We start from the raw sequence: 18,116 nt of genomic DNA on the forward strand, positions 1-18,116 counted from the left end.
GTCTCCTGGGTCATACTTGCTGGTGTTTAAACCTCTCTTGCTTTAAGTCCTGGTAAACAGTGTAGAAATGAGCGTGTCATTTTTCCTTACTGATAATTAATTACGCAATAGCTTTAAAGGTAAAACTCAACACAGCAGCATCCCCCTAGATATTCTCTAGAATTTTGGCAAATGACAATTATTTTATGGTGTGTAAGTGTGAAATTTGACTTAACAGTCATTTTCAGAGTCATAATAAATTTATGCTCTAACTTTTTTCTTCAATCCAGAGAATGTCTTTCTATTCTGCATATACTTCAGAAGAACAAAGTTGAGCAACAATTCTTCCATGAGTTTGAAGGAGGTGTCAAACTTGGAATAGGGGCCTTTAATTTGGTAAGTAAATAATTACATATCCACCAGAATCTTTTGTAAAAGATCGTAGGTTTTCAGTGCCTTCTGTACTGCGTTTGAACCTCACCCTGACCCTCTGCCTGGGTTTGGTTGCTAAGTGGTAGAGTGGGATCAGTTTTCTTCTGTTGAGACCCAGTGGGGGCTTTGGTGAGTATGTGTTGTAAAGTCCTGCACATGCTCAGAATAGTTTTGGGTTGTACAATAAGGGAAGCATATAGCACTCTGAATGGAGAAGTAACATTTTTTGGTAAGAAGACCTAGGAATCCAGTTCCATTTCCACATCAGAAATATTGTTGTGGGGGGTGGGAGGGGAGAGGTAAGAGATCAACCGAAGGACTTGTATGCATGCATATAAGCATAACCAATGGACGCAAGACACTGGGAGGGGGGTGAGGGCATGTGCCGGGGAATAGGGGAGGCTGGTGGAAGGTCAATTGGGAAAAAAAGGAGACATATGTACTACTATTTGTAATACTTTAAATAATAAAAAAAATAAAATTTAAAAAAACACACAAATATTGTTGCTATAGCAATGACGGCTCTGAAATGAAAAATAGGTGACCGAGTGACATAACATGGGGAATGATTTTGATGTTCTGGGTGAGGTGAAACGTTTGGAGTAGATACCTGTCAAATTGTGATATAATAGAGATTTTGAAATTAAGGTTTGACTGGAATGTTGAGAAAATAAATTGGTAAAGGGAATCGTATGCACGAGTGTATATGTTACCACGGCCACTTTGTTCATGAGCCCGTGGATCGCTGACAGAGGTGGCTAAGCAAGGAGACTGACCACTGTCCACAGAATGGGTCACCCCATCCACCCGATTATTAAAACCCTCCTCTGCTGAGGTCAGCCTTCAGTGAACATGCACATGCGACACAACTATCTTCATGGCTTTTGCCCATTCAGAGAGGTCCATCCACACACCTCTTCCGCAGACCTTCTTGTCATCAGTGTTCCCATCATGTTCTTCCCAGATCCCTGACCATCCAAGCAAACCATGGGCTACAGCCCACGAATCGCATATAATCACACATGTGGCCATTTCTCCTTCTAAGCAAAGTGAACAGCCAGGTGCAGAGCTGGACGTTCTGCGCGGGGAGGATTTCCCTTCGCCACGGCTCCACAGGGCTGTCCAGGGAGGGGTTGTAGCGTGCAGCGGTCCACTTCTGGTGGTGCCTGCAGGTCATGCAGAATACAGCACGCTTGTGCAGTCTGAAGAGGAAGCTAAAAGAAACCTCGCTGGAAAGGTGGGCCCTGAGGAATTGCCTTCTCATCATTTCATCACTGCACGTGAAAGGAGCAAGTCTTCTTGAGAGCATGCTGAAAAGGCCAGGTTTTCCTTATTTAAACTTTTTTTTTTTAGATTATTGTCTTAGCTAAATGAAATTAATTCACAAGTAATGATCGCAACCTGTGCAGTAAGTGATGCTTGAGAGACGTCTGGTGATTTCAACTCGGTTCTAATTTTTCATATTACTGAATTACTAAAACTTGAAGTTGTTTGGAGTTTGACATTTGCCTACAGTTAGATACACTAACATGTGAGTACACTTGTATTATTTTTTTTCTTACAGATGCTGTCCCTTTTACCAGCACGGATTATCAGACTACTAGAATTTATAGGATTTTCTGGAAATAGGGTACAAATTTAATTTTATCTCAATTTTGACAGTGAAGATAAAATGTTATTTACTAAATAGTAGAGCAATGTAACATGTCCTCATAACCAACATGACAATTGTTGGCAATTTGTGTGCAGGATAATAAAGAGCCATTGGTCCTTGATCATGTTTTTTAGGAATTAGGTGCTTTTTCTACTGAAAGTTAATTTTTTTTTATCTCTGTTACCTAAATTCTGAGATTAAAACTTTTATTTTTAAATTTATTTTATTGATTTTTTACAGAGAGGAAGAGAGAGGGAGAGAGAGCTAGAAACATCGATGAGAGGGAAACATCGATCAGCTGCCTCTTGCACACCCCCTACTGGGGATGTGCCCGCAACCAAGGTACATGCCCTTGACCGGAATCGAACCCGGGACCCTTGACTCCGCAGGCCGACGCTCTATCCATTGAGCCAAACCGGTTTCGGCTGAGATTAAAACTTTTATTTTACTAAGACAGGGTGGAGCAAAAGTAGGTTTACAGTTATTCAGATGGAAAATAATGCAGTAATTAATAATATAAGAATAAAGTCCGTGTTTCGTGTACTCAACAAAACCTTACTTTTGCCCCACCCTGTGTTGTGCTTGCTGGACCTTCACATTTTTACAACCCCAGAGTATTTTGTAAAACCAGGAAATTGACTAAATTTCCAAGTCTAACATTTTATGATTTACCTGATCAAGCATAGCTGCAGTATTTTGGGTTTCCTTGTGTTTTTACAAGCTTCACAATAAAACTAAGCAAGGACATTTGTTTTCCATGAGTTTGTTTTTGTACTGTATAACATTTATTAATCATAGCATTCAATATGCTATTATCAGAGTTGCCTTATTGCAAAATCCATCCCTGTTAATTAGGAGAGCAGGTTTCAAGAAATGTATGAGAATACGTACAAGAAACTGTAATTTTTAAAATTCTCCCCCGAGGATATGTTTTTTACTGATTTTTTTTAAGAGAGAAAGGAAGGGAAGGAAAGAAAAAGAGAAAGAGAACCATCAATTGGTTGCCTCTCATACATGCCCCTACTGGGGATCGACTCAGCAACCTACATATATGTCCTGACCTGGAATCAAACCCACAACCTTTTGTCTATGGGACAATGCTGTACCCAACTGAGTCATCCAGTCAGGGCAAAAACCTTTAATTTTTTCCCTCATTTATTCTACTGTATCTGTTCTTCATAAGGCAATATGTATTTACGGTGATCTCTTCATGATATGTTCTATCTATTCAGACTGTATTTAATCATTCCCCTTCCCCTTGACCATTCTTCTTTCACGTGGCTCTCACTGTATTCTAGTAAAATCATGTGCTTGTATACTGTCTTCTCTATTTGATGGAAAGGTCTTTGGAGACATAGAACCATATTTATTTATACCCACCATAGTGCCTTCCACTTAGCTCCTCAGTATGTTTTAATAAATTAATATTTACTATATCAGAGAAATTAACAACATTTCTCCGAAATGAGCTCTGCTTTTCTCTCTCCCTAGAATCACATGATATAAAAGAATTTGTGAGATTGTCTGATGCCACATTAAAATATAAAGTTTATTTCTAGCTAGGAATTACGACTATTCTCAGTTCTTGGAAGATGAACTTTGTGGTGGGTGGGGATAGAGGAGCTAGCATTTTCAAGTTCCTGAGTATGATTTTCCAGGCATGCTCTTCTCATTCTAAAAAGCATTTAATTCCCACAGGAACTGGGCCTCCTGCAGCTACAGGAAGGTGCATCTGGAAGAAGCATGAGGTCTCCACTCTGCTGCTTGACCATTCTGTCTTTCCATACTTACATCTCCCTAATACTTGGTAAGTGCTGGGCTGCATTTTAGGTCATTGTCAGTGGATTATCTTTCATCTAAGTAAAAATCATGAAAAATCAGTAAGTGGTAATAGTCTAAATCTATCTGTTTGTTTGTTTGTTTATTTATTTATGAATAAAGATGGAAAATAGTAACATTTGTCAGGGATGGTGGAGGGTTTCTTGCATTGAATTTTAAAAATCTGTTCATAGCTAAATAAATTCTATAGTACTTGTTGAAGGAGATCTATGTTAGCGTCCTAGATTTCCTTTTAAACTAAAATATGGGCTAAAATAAGTTAATATTGCTATTAAAACCAGACACTCCAATTAGGGGTCTAAGACAGCACCTCCGTTCTTAGGAATTAGTCTGTCCTAGAGCTTTCTTAAACGAAAAGTCACAGATGAGGCTTGTCTTAGTATATTTTCCAAAGAAATGAACAGCTTTCATCCTTTCCATGAATAGGCCTTTGCTACATGTTAATGAACTTGGGGGAATTGATGACCAGGGTCTGCCTGTTTCCTGGAGACTGAGGCTGTTGCTGTTACGTTTACAGGGACAGGAGAGGTGAACCTGGTGGAAGCGGAGAGTCTCCTGGCGCCCTTCCTGCAGCAGTTTCCAAACGTACGCCGAGAATCACAAGTGTAGTTTCAGCCGCCATCCCCGGGCCAGGGCCGACGGTTGAACAGTGTATCTCTTCCTTTCTCCTCAGGGCTCATTCATGCTGTTTTATCACGCCCGAATAGAGCTGCTGAAAGGCAATGTAGAAGAGGTAATTTCTTTGGGAGGGATTATTTGGGAAGTTGTCTGTGTGGTGGAGTTGCATCACATTCTCATTCAACATAAGTCAGTTTAGCTGTGTGCCCTAGACAGAAGCAAAGGAAAAACTCTGTAATTAAAAAGCCAAAATTGAATTTTGTGTGTGTGTGCTATTATATGTAGTAGATTACTGATTACAGTCTACATTTACACATAAAGTACATGAAACAATTCATAGTAAAGCATACAAAATACAGATGTACAATTTAAGGGATTTTTAAAAAAACTTGACTATTATCAATTTCTATCTATCCTATATAATAAAAGGCTAATATGCAAATTGACCAGATGGCAGAATGACCAGTCGCTATGACGTGCACTGACCACCAGGGAGCAGACGCTCAATGTAGGAGCTGCCCCCTGCTGGTCAGTGTGCTCCCATAGGGGAAGTGCTGCTCAGCCAGAAGCCCCGCTCACAGCTGGCAAGCACAGCAGCAGTGGCGGGAGCCTCTCCTGCCTCTGTGGCAGTCAGACATCCCCCAAGGGCTCCTGGACTGCAAGAGGGTGCAGGCTGGACTGAGGGACACCCCCCCCCCCCAGTGCACAGATTTTGTGTACCAGGCCTCTAGTATATATATATAAAAGGCTAATATGCAAAACGTCCCCTCAGGAGTTTGACCAGGAGCCTGGGAGTTCGATCGCTAGCTATGACGTGCGCTGTCCATCAGGGGGCAGTGTGGAATGAAGGAAGGCCCCAGCTGGCAGCCGGAAGACCCCCGATCGGCCCTGATTGCCAGCCAGGCCTAGGGACCCTACCTGTGCACCAATTTCGTGCACTGGGCCTTTAGTATTATATATTGACTTTGGAATTTAGCCCCTGCATGAGATGCAACCTCATTGTACTACATGTGTGCTCTTCATCAAAGTGAATTATTCACTAATTACCTTGAAGAAGATGAAGAGCCTTTTATATAAATACTAGAGGCCCAGTACACGAAATTCGTGCATGGGTAGGGTCCCTGGGCCTGGCTGGCAATTAGGGCCGATCTGTGGGGCGACTGGCAGGCGATCAGAGGAGTCCCGCTGGCACCCGCCTTGGCCGGCCTGGCACCGCCCACTCACTGGCCCCACCCCCCACTTCCACTGCTGGTCGCCTCCCTCTGCAGGGCGACCGGTGGGGCCAGCAGGGGGCCCCTGCTGGCACCCACCTTGACTGGCCTGAGGCCTGCGGGCTGGGGGCAGCTCCTGGTGGTCAGTGCGCGTCATAGCGACTGGTTGTTCCACCATTTGGTCGATTTGCATATTAGGCTTTTATTATATAGGGTTCTTACAAGCAATTGTCTTCTATACAAATGGGGTCAAACATATGTATTTTTCTTTGATTTTTTTTTTTTTCTACTTACAATACATATTGGATTTCTATCCAGGTCAGTGTATGTAACTCTCATTCATTCCTTTTGATGGCTGGGTTTCATTTCTTAGGATGGATGTACTATACCTATTAAAGTGGTCCATTATTGATAGACATCTGGCTACTATAAGCAATGCTGTTGTAAAACATGATTATATGTATATTTCTGTGCATATGTGTGATATGCTGATCATTAGGATTTCCAGGTCAAAGATGTTTGCATTTTGATAAATTCTGCCAGATTGCCCTTCTGACTTAAGGCTATTCCATTTAAATTCTTGTAACGATAGAATACTTGTTTCCAGTGCTCTTTACCCAGTCTGGACATGATCTGTTTTATTTTTGCCTCTTTCTTGGCTAAACAATGATAACCTAATTTTATTTTTATTGATTTTTATTGATTTCAGAGAGGAAGGGAGAGGGAGAGAGAGAGATAGAAACATAAATGATGAGAGAGAATCATTGATGGGCTGCCTTCTGCATGCCCCCTCCTGGGGATTGCGCCCTGACCAGGAATTGAACCATGTCCTGGTTCATAGATTGATGCTCAACCACTGAGCCCTGCCAGCCACACTAATTTTTTTTAAAATATATATTTTATTGATTTCAGAGAGGAAGGGAGAAGGAAAGAGAGATAGAAACATCAGTGATGAGAGAGAATCATTGATCGGCTGCCTCCTGCATGCTCCCCACTGGGGCTTGAGCCCACAACCCAGGCATGTGCCCTTGACCAGAATCAAACTTGGGACCCTTCAGTCTGCAGGCTGATGCTCCGTCCACTGAGCTAAACCAGCTAGGGCAAGCTGGGCTAATTTTTAAGTTTATATTTTTTAGTTTCTTTAAATGTATATTTGTTACTCGTGTATCTTTCTAATTTGCCTATTCATCTTTGACAATTTTCTCATTGAGTTTTTTTTTTTTTTGTCTTTTTCTAGAAGATTTGATAAACTTGTTGTATAAGGTTAATCCTTTGCCACTTACTTAGCTGATGATATCTTCTCCCAGTCTGGCCATTGCCTTTAACTTTGTTTAAGGTGTATTTTACTCTCTGAAAGTTCTGACTTTTATTGTCGGTCTTTTCTTAATGGACCTCTACATTTTATATCTTACTACATTTTATAACTTCCCCATTCCCACCTTATAAAGTTTCACAGCCGCCTCAGAAACCGAATCAGCGAGGCAGAAAAGAATTGTATCATTACATGTGAGGAAAGGAACATAGCATCATTTTGAGTGGTTTAGTGAGGGGTGATGTTGTTCGTTCTGTACAAAGTGTTTTATGTATTTTTCCATTAGGTTATTATCTCCTTGTGTAATATCTGGATGATCAGCTTTATGCAATTGACTTATAGGCACAAGAGATATTTCGAAAATGCATTTCAGTTCAAGAAGAATGGAAACAGTTTCACCATCTCTGTTATTGGGAGCTGATGTGGATTAATATATTCCAACAAAACTGGATGAAGGCCTATTACTATTCAGACCTGCTTTGCAAAGAGAGTAAATGGTCCAAGGTAAAGAGCAGTGCTTCCATTAATGTCATCTATTTACTAATAAGTATACAGGACTTATTAGGACTATTTGTTCAGTAGTATGATGTCGACATGGTTTTCTCCACTGAGACCTGTCAGAGGAGGAAATGTGCACTTAGTGCCTATCAGTTATGAACGCTATTGGTCCTCAGCACTTCGTACTTTAAAAGCCATCCAAAGAGTCCTTTTCCGAAGAGGCTTTCCCTCTGAAGAGGAATTGTACTTACATTTAAAAATTATTAAATACCAATAGTTTTGATAATTTTTTGTAGACTTTCCAATGCCCTGATGACAAAGCTTTTCATAATAATCAACATTGATTCTGATCCACTTGTGAGAAGTTGGGAGGAATGAGATAATGATCTCTCGTTCATTTTGTCCATTTTCTCACCCAAGAGCACTCTAGTTGTGTAGTAGGAAAATGGTCAGCAGTAAGTGAAAAGTGTTAATCTCATTCGGAACAGGCATCACGAGTCATATTCTATTATTTCTTTGATACCTCTTCAATATTATGTCTGGAAGACCTGTAGGTCATTCCTGATTGCAAGATTGAAGTGCCATGTTCCTACGAATCTTCTATAACCAGGTGCTTTTTTCTCTTCTTCCAGGCAACGTATGTGTACTTGAAAGCTGCGATTTTGAGTATGCTTCCTGAGGAGGAAGTAGAAGCAACTAAAGAGAATGTGGTAACTTTATTCAGGTGAGCAATATACCACTTCTATAACCAACGCCTCGTATGTAAAGAGGACCACACAAGTACATCTTCTTTTTTCCTTACTGCGCTCCCATGCTTCACCTTCATATTTCTTTAATTTATCTACTTATGTAACACAGGGACTCTTTAAAAATATATTTAGCTAAGAGTCAAAATGGCATCTTTTTAGCAGGAATTTTGAGAACACATTATTTTTTGTTTTGTTATTCGGACTTTGCTACTGCATTTTGAACAGTTTCCTAAAATGGTATTGTTGGCAAAAGACATCAACTATTGCTATGTATCAAAGGTATTCTGTGATCAGATAAACTTAACATACCCTTAGTTTTCATTAGTGTGTCAAAAGATTCTGAGAGGCTCTTCTGGGAGTAATCTGTTTAGCTTTGTTTACACTAGTATCCATCCATCCATCCATCCATCCTAGGAGTTGCTGATTCATTAGGTTTGGGGAGGAGCCTGAACATTGCCATTTGGACCAGGTTTCCACGTGATGCTGCTGTTGGCCTAGGGCTAGGCCAGTGGTCGGCAAACTCATTAGTCAACAACAGAGCCAAATATCAACAGTACAACAATTGAAATTTCTTTTGAGAGCCAGATTTTTTAAACTTAAACTTCTTCTAACGCCACTTCTTCAAAATAGACTCGCTCAGGCCGTGGTATTTTGTGAAAGAGCCACACTCAAGGGGCCAAAGAGCCGCATGTGGCTTGCGAGCCGCGGTTTGCCGACCACTGGCCTAGGCTAGGGAGCACGGCGTGAACATCACAGGTGTGAATAGTCTGTGTCCTAATGACTTTTTGCTGGGCTGGGCTCTTCACAGACAGGTGGATAGCTTGAAGCAGAGAATTGCGGGGAAATCCATCCCTACGGAGAAGTTTGCCGTGAGGAAGTCTCGCCGTTACTCCGCCTCGTTGCCTGCACCCGTGAAGCTCGTCTTGCCTGCCCTGGTATCTGCCTTTGTTTTATTTACTGTTTGTGTTCTAGAAGTAAATGGTCTCTTCCTAGCAGCAGGGAACACGCCTCGCTTTGGTTATGAAGTTTAGCTCCATTGAAAACCATTGTAAGTGTTGTCTGTAAGGTGAACATTCATAATTAAATAATAAATATTACAGCTGATGTTTTTTGGCAAGTTGGTATGTTCTACCCATTATGATAAGGACTGTTTAAAAATATATATCATTTGATTCTTACTCGATGACTCTGAGGGTAGGTTCTCTTTGTAGCCCATTTTACAGGTAAGGAAATCCAGGCAGAGTGGGGTGAGTTGACTTAAGCTGAGTTGAATTGTAATGCTAGCCACATAGGTCATTTTCTCTTTTCTGAGTGGCCACATTAAAAATGAAAAGGTAAAATGTTAAAAAGGAAAAGGAAACACGAAAATGATGGAAAAGATGTGTTTTGTTTAATCCGGTATATACAGAATGTTGTTGTTTGAGCATGGAATCGACAAAAATGTCATGAGATGCTTCCTGTTCTTCTGTAGAGTTCTAATTGTTTGGAATATGTGTGTTTTCCTCTGGGAGCACATCTCCTGTGGATGAGCACATTTCCAGAACTCAGAGCCTGGGTGGCTGGTGGCTGCTGTACTGGGCAGTGCACAGCCCGAGCCATAGTCCTCATGGTTAGACCACCAAGGCTAGACTTCATAAAAACCGTAATTTCAACTTAAATGTTCTTAATGAAGACTTCTTGAAAAAGTACCGGGTATCTCAAATTGCTGGGGTTCGTTGGGGCTTTAGATTTTTCTTTTTGTTTAAAAATTTTATTTTTTGTATTTCAGAGATTAAATTTTTCCTGATGTTTAAAAATTTTATTTTTTGTATTTCAGAGATTATTCAATTATTCCCCTTTGAAAGTTCTTCAGGTTTTTCTACCCCCAGTTTTTACTATTATAAACATGCTACAGTTCATATTCTTTTATATTCTTCTTTTTGTCCTTGGGCATATAATTCTCTGGGAAAACTTTCGTGAAATGGAGTTCCTGGTTATAGGGTACATGGATTTAGTATTTTGACATTGCCAAATTGCCCTCCCAAAAAGGCTGAATCAATTTAAAATTCTACCAACAGTGTTTTACTGTTTGGATTTGTGTTTTTTTATTGGTGCAGTTGAACATGTCTTTATGTGCCTACTTACTTTTATTTCTTTCTCCTCTTGTGAACAGTTTATATACCTCACTGATTTTTTCATCGGGTATTTATTGTTTGATCATTGAATTGCGGGAGCTCTCTCTACCTGCCTTGAGAAAGAAAACTGTAGCCCCTCCAGGTGATAGGAGCGACCTGCATCTCGTGCCCAGGCCCGCGTGTTTTCTACTTGAGATAGACAGTCTCAGGGAACTCCACACCAGCACAGGTTATGCTGTGCCTGTGCAGGACAAAACTTGACCACTCTGTGTCTGAGCACAGATGAAAGTAAGAAAACCAGGAAGAGGACCAAATATCCCTCTTTCCCAGCTAATGTGGGAGCCTGCTGCTGTTTTCCCAGTGACAGCTCTTAGCTCCCTTCCTAATTCACTTCTATCACTAATTTGTGCTTGGAAACTTTTTCTTCCTACATCACAGAACTTTCCTGAAAATCATGTAGAGCACCATAGCCTTCTTGCTGCCCTAGGACTTCTATGAGCTAATTATATCCGACTTCATTAAGGGTCTTCAAGAAGGTTAACTCACTGCACTGATTTCTCTAGATCTAAGGCAGTATAATTGGCTTGAATTGTGGTAACTTACTTTCCTCTTGTAAATATTTCATCAGTAAAAACAACATCTTAAAAAGATCATCATCATTAAATATGCCATTAGTTATTGAATGGAGTTGTGACACTGTTAGCAACAAGAAACTGTAAGATGTGAAATAAAAGGCAGTTTTAGTAGTTTTCTACTAAATTAAAGATTACTTTGTTGCCACTCAACTGCATTTTCCTCATTTCCACTGTTTCCCTGTAAGAGGTTGTTTAAATAATATCTTCATCATGTTTCATTTCTAAGAAATACTAATTACCCTGCTTATTTCATACCTGTAAAAATGTGAACTGCACTACCAGGAAGATTATAAAAATATTTTCAAGCAAAAGCACATTTGCTTTTGGTCCAAAAAAAAAAATTCTCATCTGTTACCTTGTTAAATGTAACTTGCAATAAAAAAATCATTCGTTTACATATTCAAGGGCTGTCATTCAGCCATATGGCCTTCAAATGAGTACATTTTCTGCATATTGGATTGCATTACTGAACTGTCACATGTTTTAATGGTATAAAAGAACCTGAGCCCAGTGAAATATTTCCTATGTTCATTTCCAGTGATATTCTTGGAAACAATTTATGTAAATAATTGGCAGATATTTTAAAATGTTTTCCCTTACTTAAATGTAACAGCAAAGATTTATATTAAATAGAATTGTCCATAGTATCAGTTTAAAATATTATATTTATTTGCCTGGCTGGTGTGGTCAGTGCTTGAGCATTGACCCAGGAACCAGGAGATTATGGTTCTATTCTCAGGGCACATGCCTGGGTTTCGGGCTCGATCCCCAGTGAGGGATGTACAGGAGACAGCTGATCAATGATTTTGATCACTGATGTTTCTATTCCTCTCTCCATCTCACTTCCTCTCTCTGAAATCAATAAAAACATTTAAAAAATAAAATATTTACTTTGGTATCTATAATTGATTAAATTCCAAAATGATTGACTACAAATAAGCGCTTAATAAATATTTGTTCAATGAATGAATACGTTATTTTTTCAATAAAAACACACTATAGTATATCTATTGAATTACTTCACAGTATAAAAGAAAAAGTCATATAATAAAATGAGAAAGGGGAAATTATATCACTAAACTCCATATGAGATCCGTAGCAACCAAGGCAAACACACATTCATAGTTTTGTTGTTGCAAAGGACATTGAATAACACTCACATAATTGCGAATGGGTTTTCATCCTCCCTGTTAGGAAATGATGTACATCTGGAATGGTTTTCCAGTAGTGAGCAAAAGAGAAGACCTCTCCGAAAATCTGTTGTTAACTGTTGAAAAGGCTGAGGCAACTTTACAAAATCAAAGTAAGTATGAACCTTGAAAGCCTGGAAATCCTTACCATTCCCTCTCCCCTGTCATGTCCCTGCTCACCTCTGCCTGTGCTAGTCCGTGTGCATCGCGAGGACCGAAGAGCTTGGGCTGCAGGCGTCTGGTGACTGCAGTGCAGGTGAAGGGAGGAAGGATACGCGCCGCACACATGGATGAGCCCTGGGCGCTCTCGGCTGAGTGCAAGAAGCCAGTCGCAAAAGACTGCATGTTACATGATTCCATTTATATGAAATACTGACAATAGGTAAATCTGTAAAGACAGACAGTAGACCAGTGGTTGCCCAGGATGGAGAACTGGGGTGGGCGTGATAGTTAAAGGGTCTGGCATTCCTTTTTGGGGTGATGAACATGTTCTAAGATGGATTGTGGTGATGGGTGTACAACTCTAATACATGCAGTGAGTTGTGTACTTTAAATGGGTGAATTGTATGGTATGTGCATTATATCTGAATAAATCTGTTACCAGAAAAGAGGAAGGGAAGAAGGCAGGCGAGTGTCCGAGCAGCACAAGGAAAGCGTGCACTTGTGATTTTATTCTGAGCCTCTCGCCACGCCTGCTTTTGCTCTCTAGTGTCCTTCATGCTTTTGCGGACACAGAGAACTGTTTGTTTTCGAGTTGAAATCTTATCACAAATATATCCTTTTACTCATTACCTTTGGTGACAGTAGAGGCCCCTCTCCAGTTGCCTGGAGTGTCCTCTCTGGGAGCAGCTGGCCTGTTAGTAGAAGGCAGGTCAGGGCCTGGGCTCGTAGTCCCGGCTCTGCAGCTTCCAGACCCTGGAAAACCCTCTCATCACCCCGACCCTCAGGTGTGGTCGGATAATATCCACGTTTTCTTTTTAAAGCGGGAGTGGTGTTGGGCCCGATAATATCCGAGTTTTCGTGTTCTGCCCTTTTCTAATTGTCTGTCTTCAATAGAGGATTTCTCTTTTGATAAACCATCCCGTAAGTGTTAGCCTTTGTCCCTTGCCTTACCAAGATAACGATCTTATCCTCTGGAGTAAAATGAAAACGTCTGTGGTGAGAAGCATGGGAAAGGGCATACGAGTTCAGGAGGAGGCAGCGGGAGTCAGAGCCGTGAGCTCATTTCTCTTAACCAGACCAGGACGGCGCTGGGGAGCACTGGCCCCCACTCAGCACACTCCCCGAGGGGCTTGGGCCCTGACGCTGGCTCCAGGGAGGAGGACCTCATTTGGGTCGTTTTTTGTACTTGGAGCTGCAGCTTAGTGAGATTGCTCTTTACAATTGTTAAAAATGAAACCTATTATTACAATTGATAGAAGCAGGTGAAAAAAGTGTCCGTATTTTTGCTACAACACAATTAATTTACAATTTTTGTATAGTCCATCCTAGCTGATTTTTATAGTTATAATCATAATGTACCTGAACATATACTAGCCTAGTTTTTTTAAAATTTAATATATCATAAACTTTTTTTCCCCAAAATTGAGGTACAATTGACATAGTAATTTTAGGTGTACAGTAGTTTAGCATAATGATTCAATATCTGTATACATTGCAAGATGATCACCACAATAAATCTAGTTAATGTCTGTCACCACACATAGTTACACATTTCTTTTAAGATTACTCTCTTAGCCACTTCCAAATATTCAGTACAGTAATATTAGCTATAGTCGCCATGCTGTATGTTACATTCCTGTGACTTATGTATTTTATAAATAGAACTTTGTACCTTTGGCCCTCTTCAACCACTTTGCTCGCCCACCTCCCAACCCCTGACCTCTGGCAACCACCAATCTGTTTTCTGTATCTAATCAGCATTGGTGGCGTGGTTGGTTTTTTTTTTTTAATTTAAGGTTCTACATATAAGTAAGATCATACAGTATTTGTCTTTATCTGATTTATTTCACTTAGCATAATACCTTCAAGGTCTATTTATCTTGTTGCATGGCAAGATTTAATTCTTTTTTATGGCTGAATAATATTCCAGTGTGTGTGTGTGTGTGTGTGTGTGTGTGTGTGTGTGTATACATATGTTCTCGCCTGTGTGTGTGTGACATTTTCTTTATTGATTTATCCATCAATGGACACAGGTTATTCCCATATCTTGGCTATTATAAATGATGCAATAAACATGGAGTCATATATCTCTTTGATTTAGTGTTTTCATTGTCACTATTTTATTAAATTTATGGGGGTGACATAGGTTAATTTATATAACTTTCAGATGTACAATTCTATAACACATCATCTGTATATTGTATTGTGTTCACCACCCTAAGCTAAGTCTCCTTCTGTCACCATTTATACCCCATCCTCTCTTCTACCTCCCTCCACACCCCTATCCCTCTGGTGAGCAACATACTGTTACCTGTGTCCATGAGGTTTTGTTTTGTTTTGTTTTGCTTAATCCCTTCACCTTTTTCACCCAACCTCCCAACTCCCTCTAGTCTGACAGCTGTCAGTCTGTTCTCTATCTATAAGTCTGTTTCTATTTTGTTTGTTAGTTTACTTGTTCATTAGATTCCACATGAGTGAAGTCATATGTACTTATCTTTCTCTGACTGGCTTATTTCACTTAGCATAATGTTCTCCGGTCCATCCATGCTGTTGCAAAGGGTAAGATTTCCTTCTTTTTACATCCAAGTAGTAATCCATTGTGTCCCAGTAAATGTACCTCAGCTGTTTTATCCACTCATATATTGATGGGCACTTGGGCTGTTTCCAAATCTTGGCTATTGTAAATAACATTGCAATGAACACAGGGGTGCATATATTCTTTTGAATTAGTGTTTCAGGTTTCTTCAGATATATTCCCAGAAGTGGAATTACTGGATCATACGGAGTTCCATTTTTAACTCCATATTGTTTTCCACAGTGGCTGCACCAGTCAGCATTCCCACCAGCAGTGCACGAGGGTTCCCTTTTCTCCACATCCTCTCCACCACTTGTTGTTTGGTGATTTATTGATGATAGCCATTCTGATAGGTGTGAGGTGATTTCTCATTGTGATTTTAATTTGCATTTCTCTGTTGCTTAGTGAGGTGGAGCATCTTTTCATATGTCTACTAGCCATCTGTATGTCCTCTGGTATAAGTGTCATTTCAGGTCCTTTGCCCATTTTTCAATTGTATTGTGGTTGTTTTTTTGGTTTGAGTTTTATAAATTTTGGATATTAGCCCCTTATCAGAAGTGTCATTGATGAATATGTTCTCCCATTCAGTGGGTTGTCTTTTCATTTTGTTGATGACTACCTTTGCTGTGCAAAAACTTTATTATTTTTTCTTTTGTTTCCCTTTCCCGATGATATATATCAGAAAAAAACATTGCTATAAGAAATGTTCGAGATTTTACTGCCTATGTTTTCTTCTAGGATCTTTATGGTTTTGAGTCTAACTTTTAAGTCTTTAATTCATTTTGAGTTTATTCTTGTGTATGGTATAAGAAGGTGGTGTAGTTTCATTGTTTTGCATGTATCTGTCTAATTTTCCCAGCACCGTTTATTAAATAGACTATCTTTACCCCATTGTTTGTTTTCCCATTTTTTGTCAAATAGTAATTCACTATAAAGGCGTGGGTTTCTTTCTGGGCTCTCTGTATGTCGTTTTTATGCTAGTACCAGGCTGTTTTGATTGCTCTGGCCTAGTAGTATAGTTTGATATCAAGTAGCGTGATTCCTCCCACTTTGTTCTTCTTTCTCAAGATTGCTGTGGCTATTTGGGGTCTTTTGTGGTTACATATAAATTTTTGGGATATTTGTTCTAGTTCTGAGAAATATGCCATTGGTATCTTGATGGAAATTATATTGAATCTATAGATTGCTTTGGGTAGTATGGACATTTTAATTATGTTAATTCTTCCTATCCATAAACACAGTATATGCTTCCACTTATTTGTATATATTTCCATTTTTTTCTTCAGTGTCTTATAATTTTCTGAAGAAAGGTCTTCTACATTTTTGGCTAAATTTATTCCTATGTATTTTTTTAAAGCATTTGCGAATGGGGTTGTTTTTTTAGTTTCCCTTTCTGGTATAAAAATGCAACTGATTTCTGGGTATTTGTTTTGTATTCTGCTACTTTACTGAATTCATTGATCAATTCTGGTAGTTTTTTGGTGGAATCATTAGGATTCTCTATATACAATATCATGTTATCTGCACAAAATGATAGTTTTGCTTCTTCCTTTCCAATTTGGATGCCTTTTATTTCTTCTTGTCTGGTTGTTGTGGTAGAACTTTCAGTACTATGTTGAATAAGAGTGGTGAAAGCGGACATCCCTGTTGTATTCCCAATATTAAGAGAAACACTTGTAGTTTTTGCCCATCGAATATGATGTTGGCTGTGGGTTTGTCATATATGGCCTTTATTACATTGAGGTATGTTCCCTCTATTTCCACTTTTCTGAGAGTTATTATCATAAATGAGTGTTGATTTTATCAAATAATTTTTCGGCATCTATTGATATGATCATGTGTTTTTTATCTTTCATTTTGTTTATGTGGTATGTCATGTTTATTGGTTTTCAGATAGTGTACAACTTTGTATCCGACCATAAATCCCACTGGATCATGGTGAACTGCGGGGTCCGGTTTGCTAACATTTTGTTTAGGACTTTTGCATCTATGCTCATCAAGGATATTGGCCTATCATTTTCTTTCTTTGTAGTGTCTTTATCTGGTTTTGGGATTCGGGTAATCCTGGCCTTGTAATATGAGTTTGGGAGTCTTCTCTCGTCTTGAATTTTTTGTAATAGTTTGAGAAAGATAGGTGTTAGTTTTTCTTTGAATGTTTGGTAAAATTCACCTGTGAAGCCATCTGGCCCAGGACTTTTGTTTGTTGGGAGGTTTTTGTTTGTTTGTTTTAGATTGCTTCATTTTGACTAGTTTTAATCTGTCTGTGCAGATTCTCTGATTTTTCCTGATTCAGTTTTGGAAGATTGTAGGTTTCTAGGAATTTATCTATTTCATCCAGAGTGTCCAATTTGTTGGCATATAGTTCTTCATAATATTTTTAAAAATATATATTTTATTGACTTTTAACAGAGAGGAAGGGAAAGGGACAGAGAGCTAAAAACATCAATGAGAGAGAAACATCGATCAGCTGCCTCCTGCACACCCCCTACTGGGGATGTGCCTGCAACCAAGGTACATGCCCTTGACCGGAATTGAACCTGGGACCCTTCAGTCCGCAGGCTGACGCTCTATCCACTGAGCCAAACCAGTCAGGGCCATAATATTTTTTTAAATAATTCTTTGTATTTCGTTATTAATTGTTATTTTTCCTCTTTTATTTCTAATTTTATTTATTTGGATCCTCTCTCTCTTTTTTCTTGATGAGTCTGGTTAAGGGTTTGTCAATCTTATTTGTCTTTTTAAGAAACCAGTTCTTGGTTTCATTGATCTTTTGTATCTTTCTTTTTAGACAATTTTATTTATTTCTGCTCTGATCTTTCTTATTTTCTTCTGTTCACTTTGGTCTTTGTTTGTTGTTATTGTTCTAGTTCCTTTAAGTATAGTTAGGTTGTTTATTTGAGATTTTTATGTTTCTTTAGTTGGGTCTATAATGCTATGAATTTCTCTCCTAGGACTGCTTTCATTGTGTCCTATAGATTTTGGGTTGTTGTGTTCTTATTTTCATTTGTTTCAAGGTATGTTTTTTAATTTCTTCCTTGATCTGATTGTTAATCCATTCATTGTTTAGTACCATGTTATTTAACCTCCATGTCTTTGTGTGTTTTTCAGTTTTTTTCTTGTGATTGATTTCTAGTTTCATACTATATAG

The 18,116-nt window shown here is 39.2% G+C and overlaps 1 protein-coding gene across 1 annotated transcript in view; it reads left to right on the top strand.

The window, feature by feature from the left end:
* The window catches only part of TTC39B (tetratricopeptide repeat domain 39B), a 116,462-nt gene that overhangs the window by 83,016 nt on the left and 15,330 nt on the right, over positions 1-18,116 (top strand). The window contains exons 9-17 of the mRNA XM_054727659.1: positions 270-375; positions 1,976-2,041; positions 3,764-3,872; positions 4,422-4,489; positions 4,578-4,637; positions 7,388-7,549; positions 8,176-8,267; positions 9,101-9,227; positions 12,236-12,344. Coding sequence (XP_054583634.1) covers positions 270-375; positions 1,976-2,041; positions 3,764-3,872; positions 4,422-4,489; positions 4,578-4,637; positions 7,388-7,549; positions 8,176-8,267; positions 9,101-9,227; positions 12,236-12,344 — 899 coding nt within the window. The remainder of the gene's footprint in view (positions 1-269; positions 376-1,975; positions 2,042-3,763; positions 3,873-4,421; positions 4,490-4,577; positions 4,638-7,387; positions 7,550-8,175; positions 8,268-9,100; positions 9,228-12,235; positions 12,345-18,116) is intronic.

The sequence above is a fragment of the Eptesicus fuscus genome, chromosome 15, assembly GCF_027574615.1.
Source record: "Eptesicus fuscus isolate TK198812 chromosome 15, DD_ASM_mEF_20220401, whole genome shotgun sequence".
Lineage (NCBI taxonomy): Eukaryota > Metazoa > Chordata > Mammalia > Chiroptera > Vespertilionidae > Eptesicus > Eptesicus fuscus.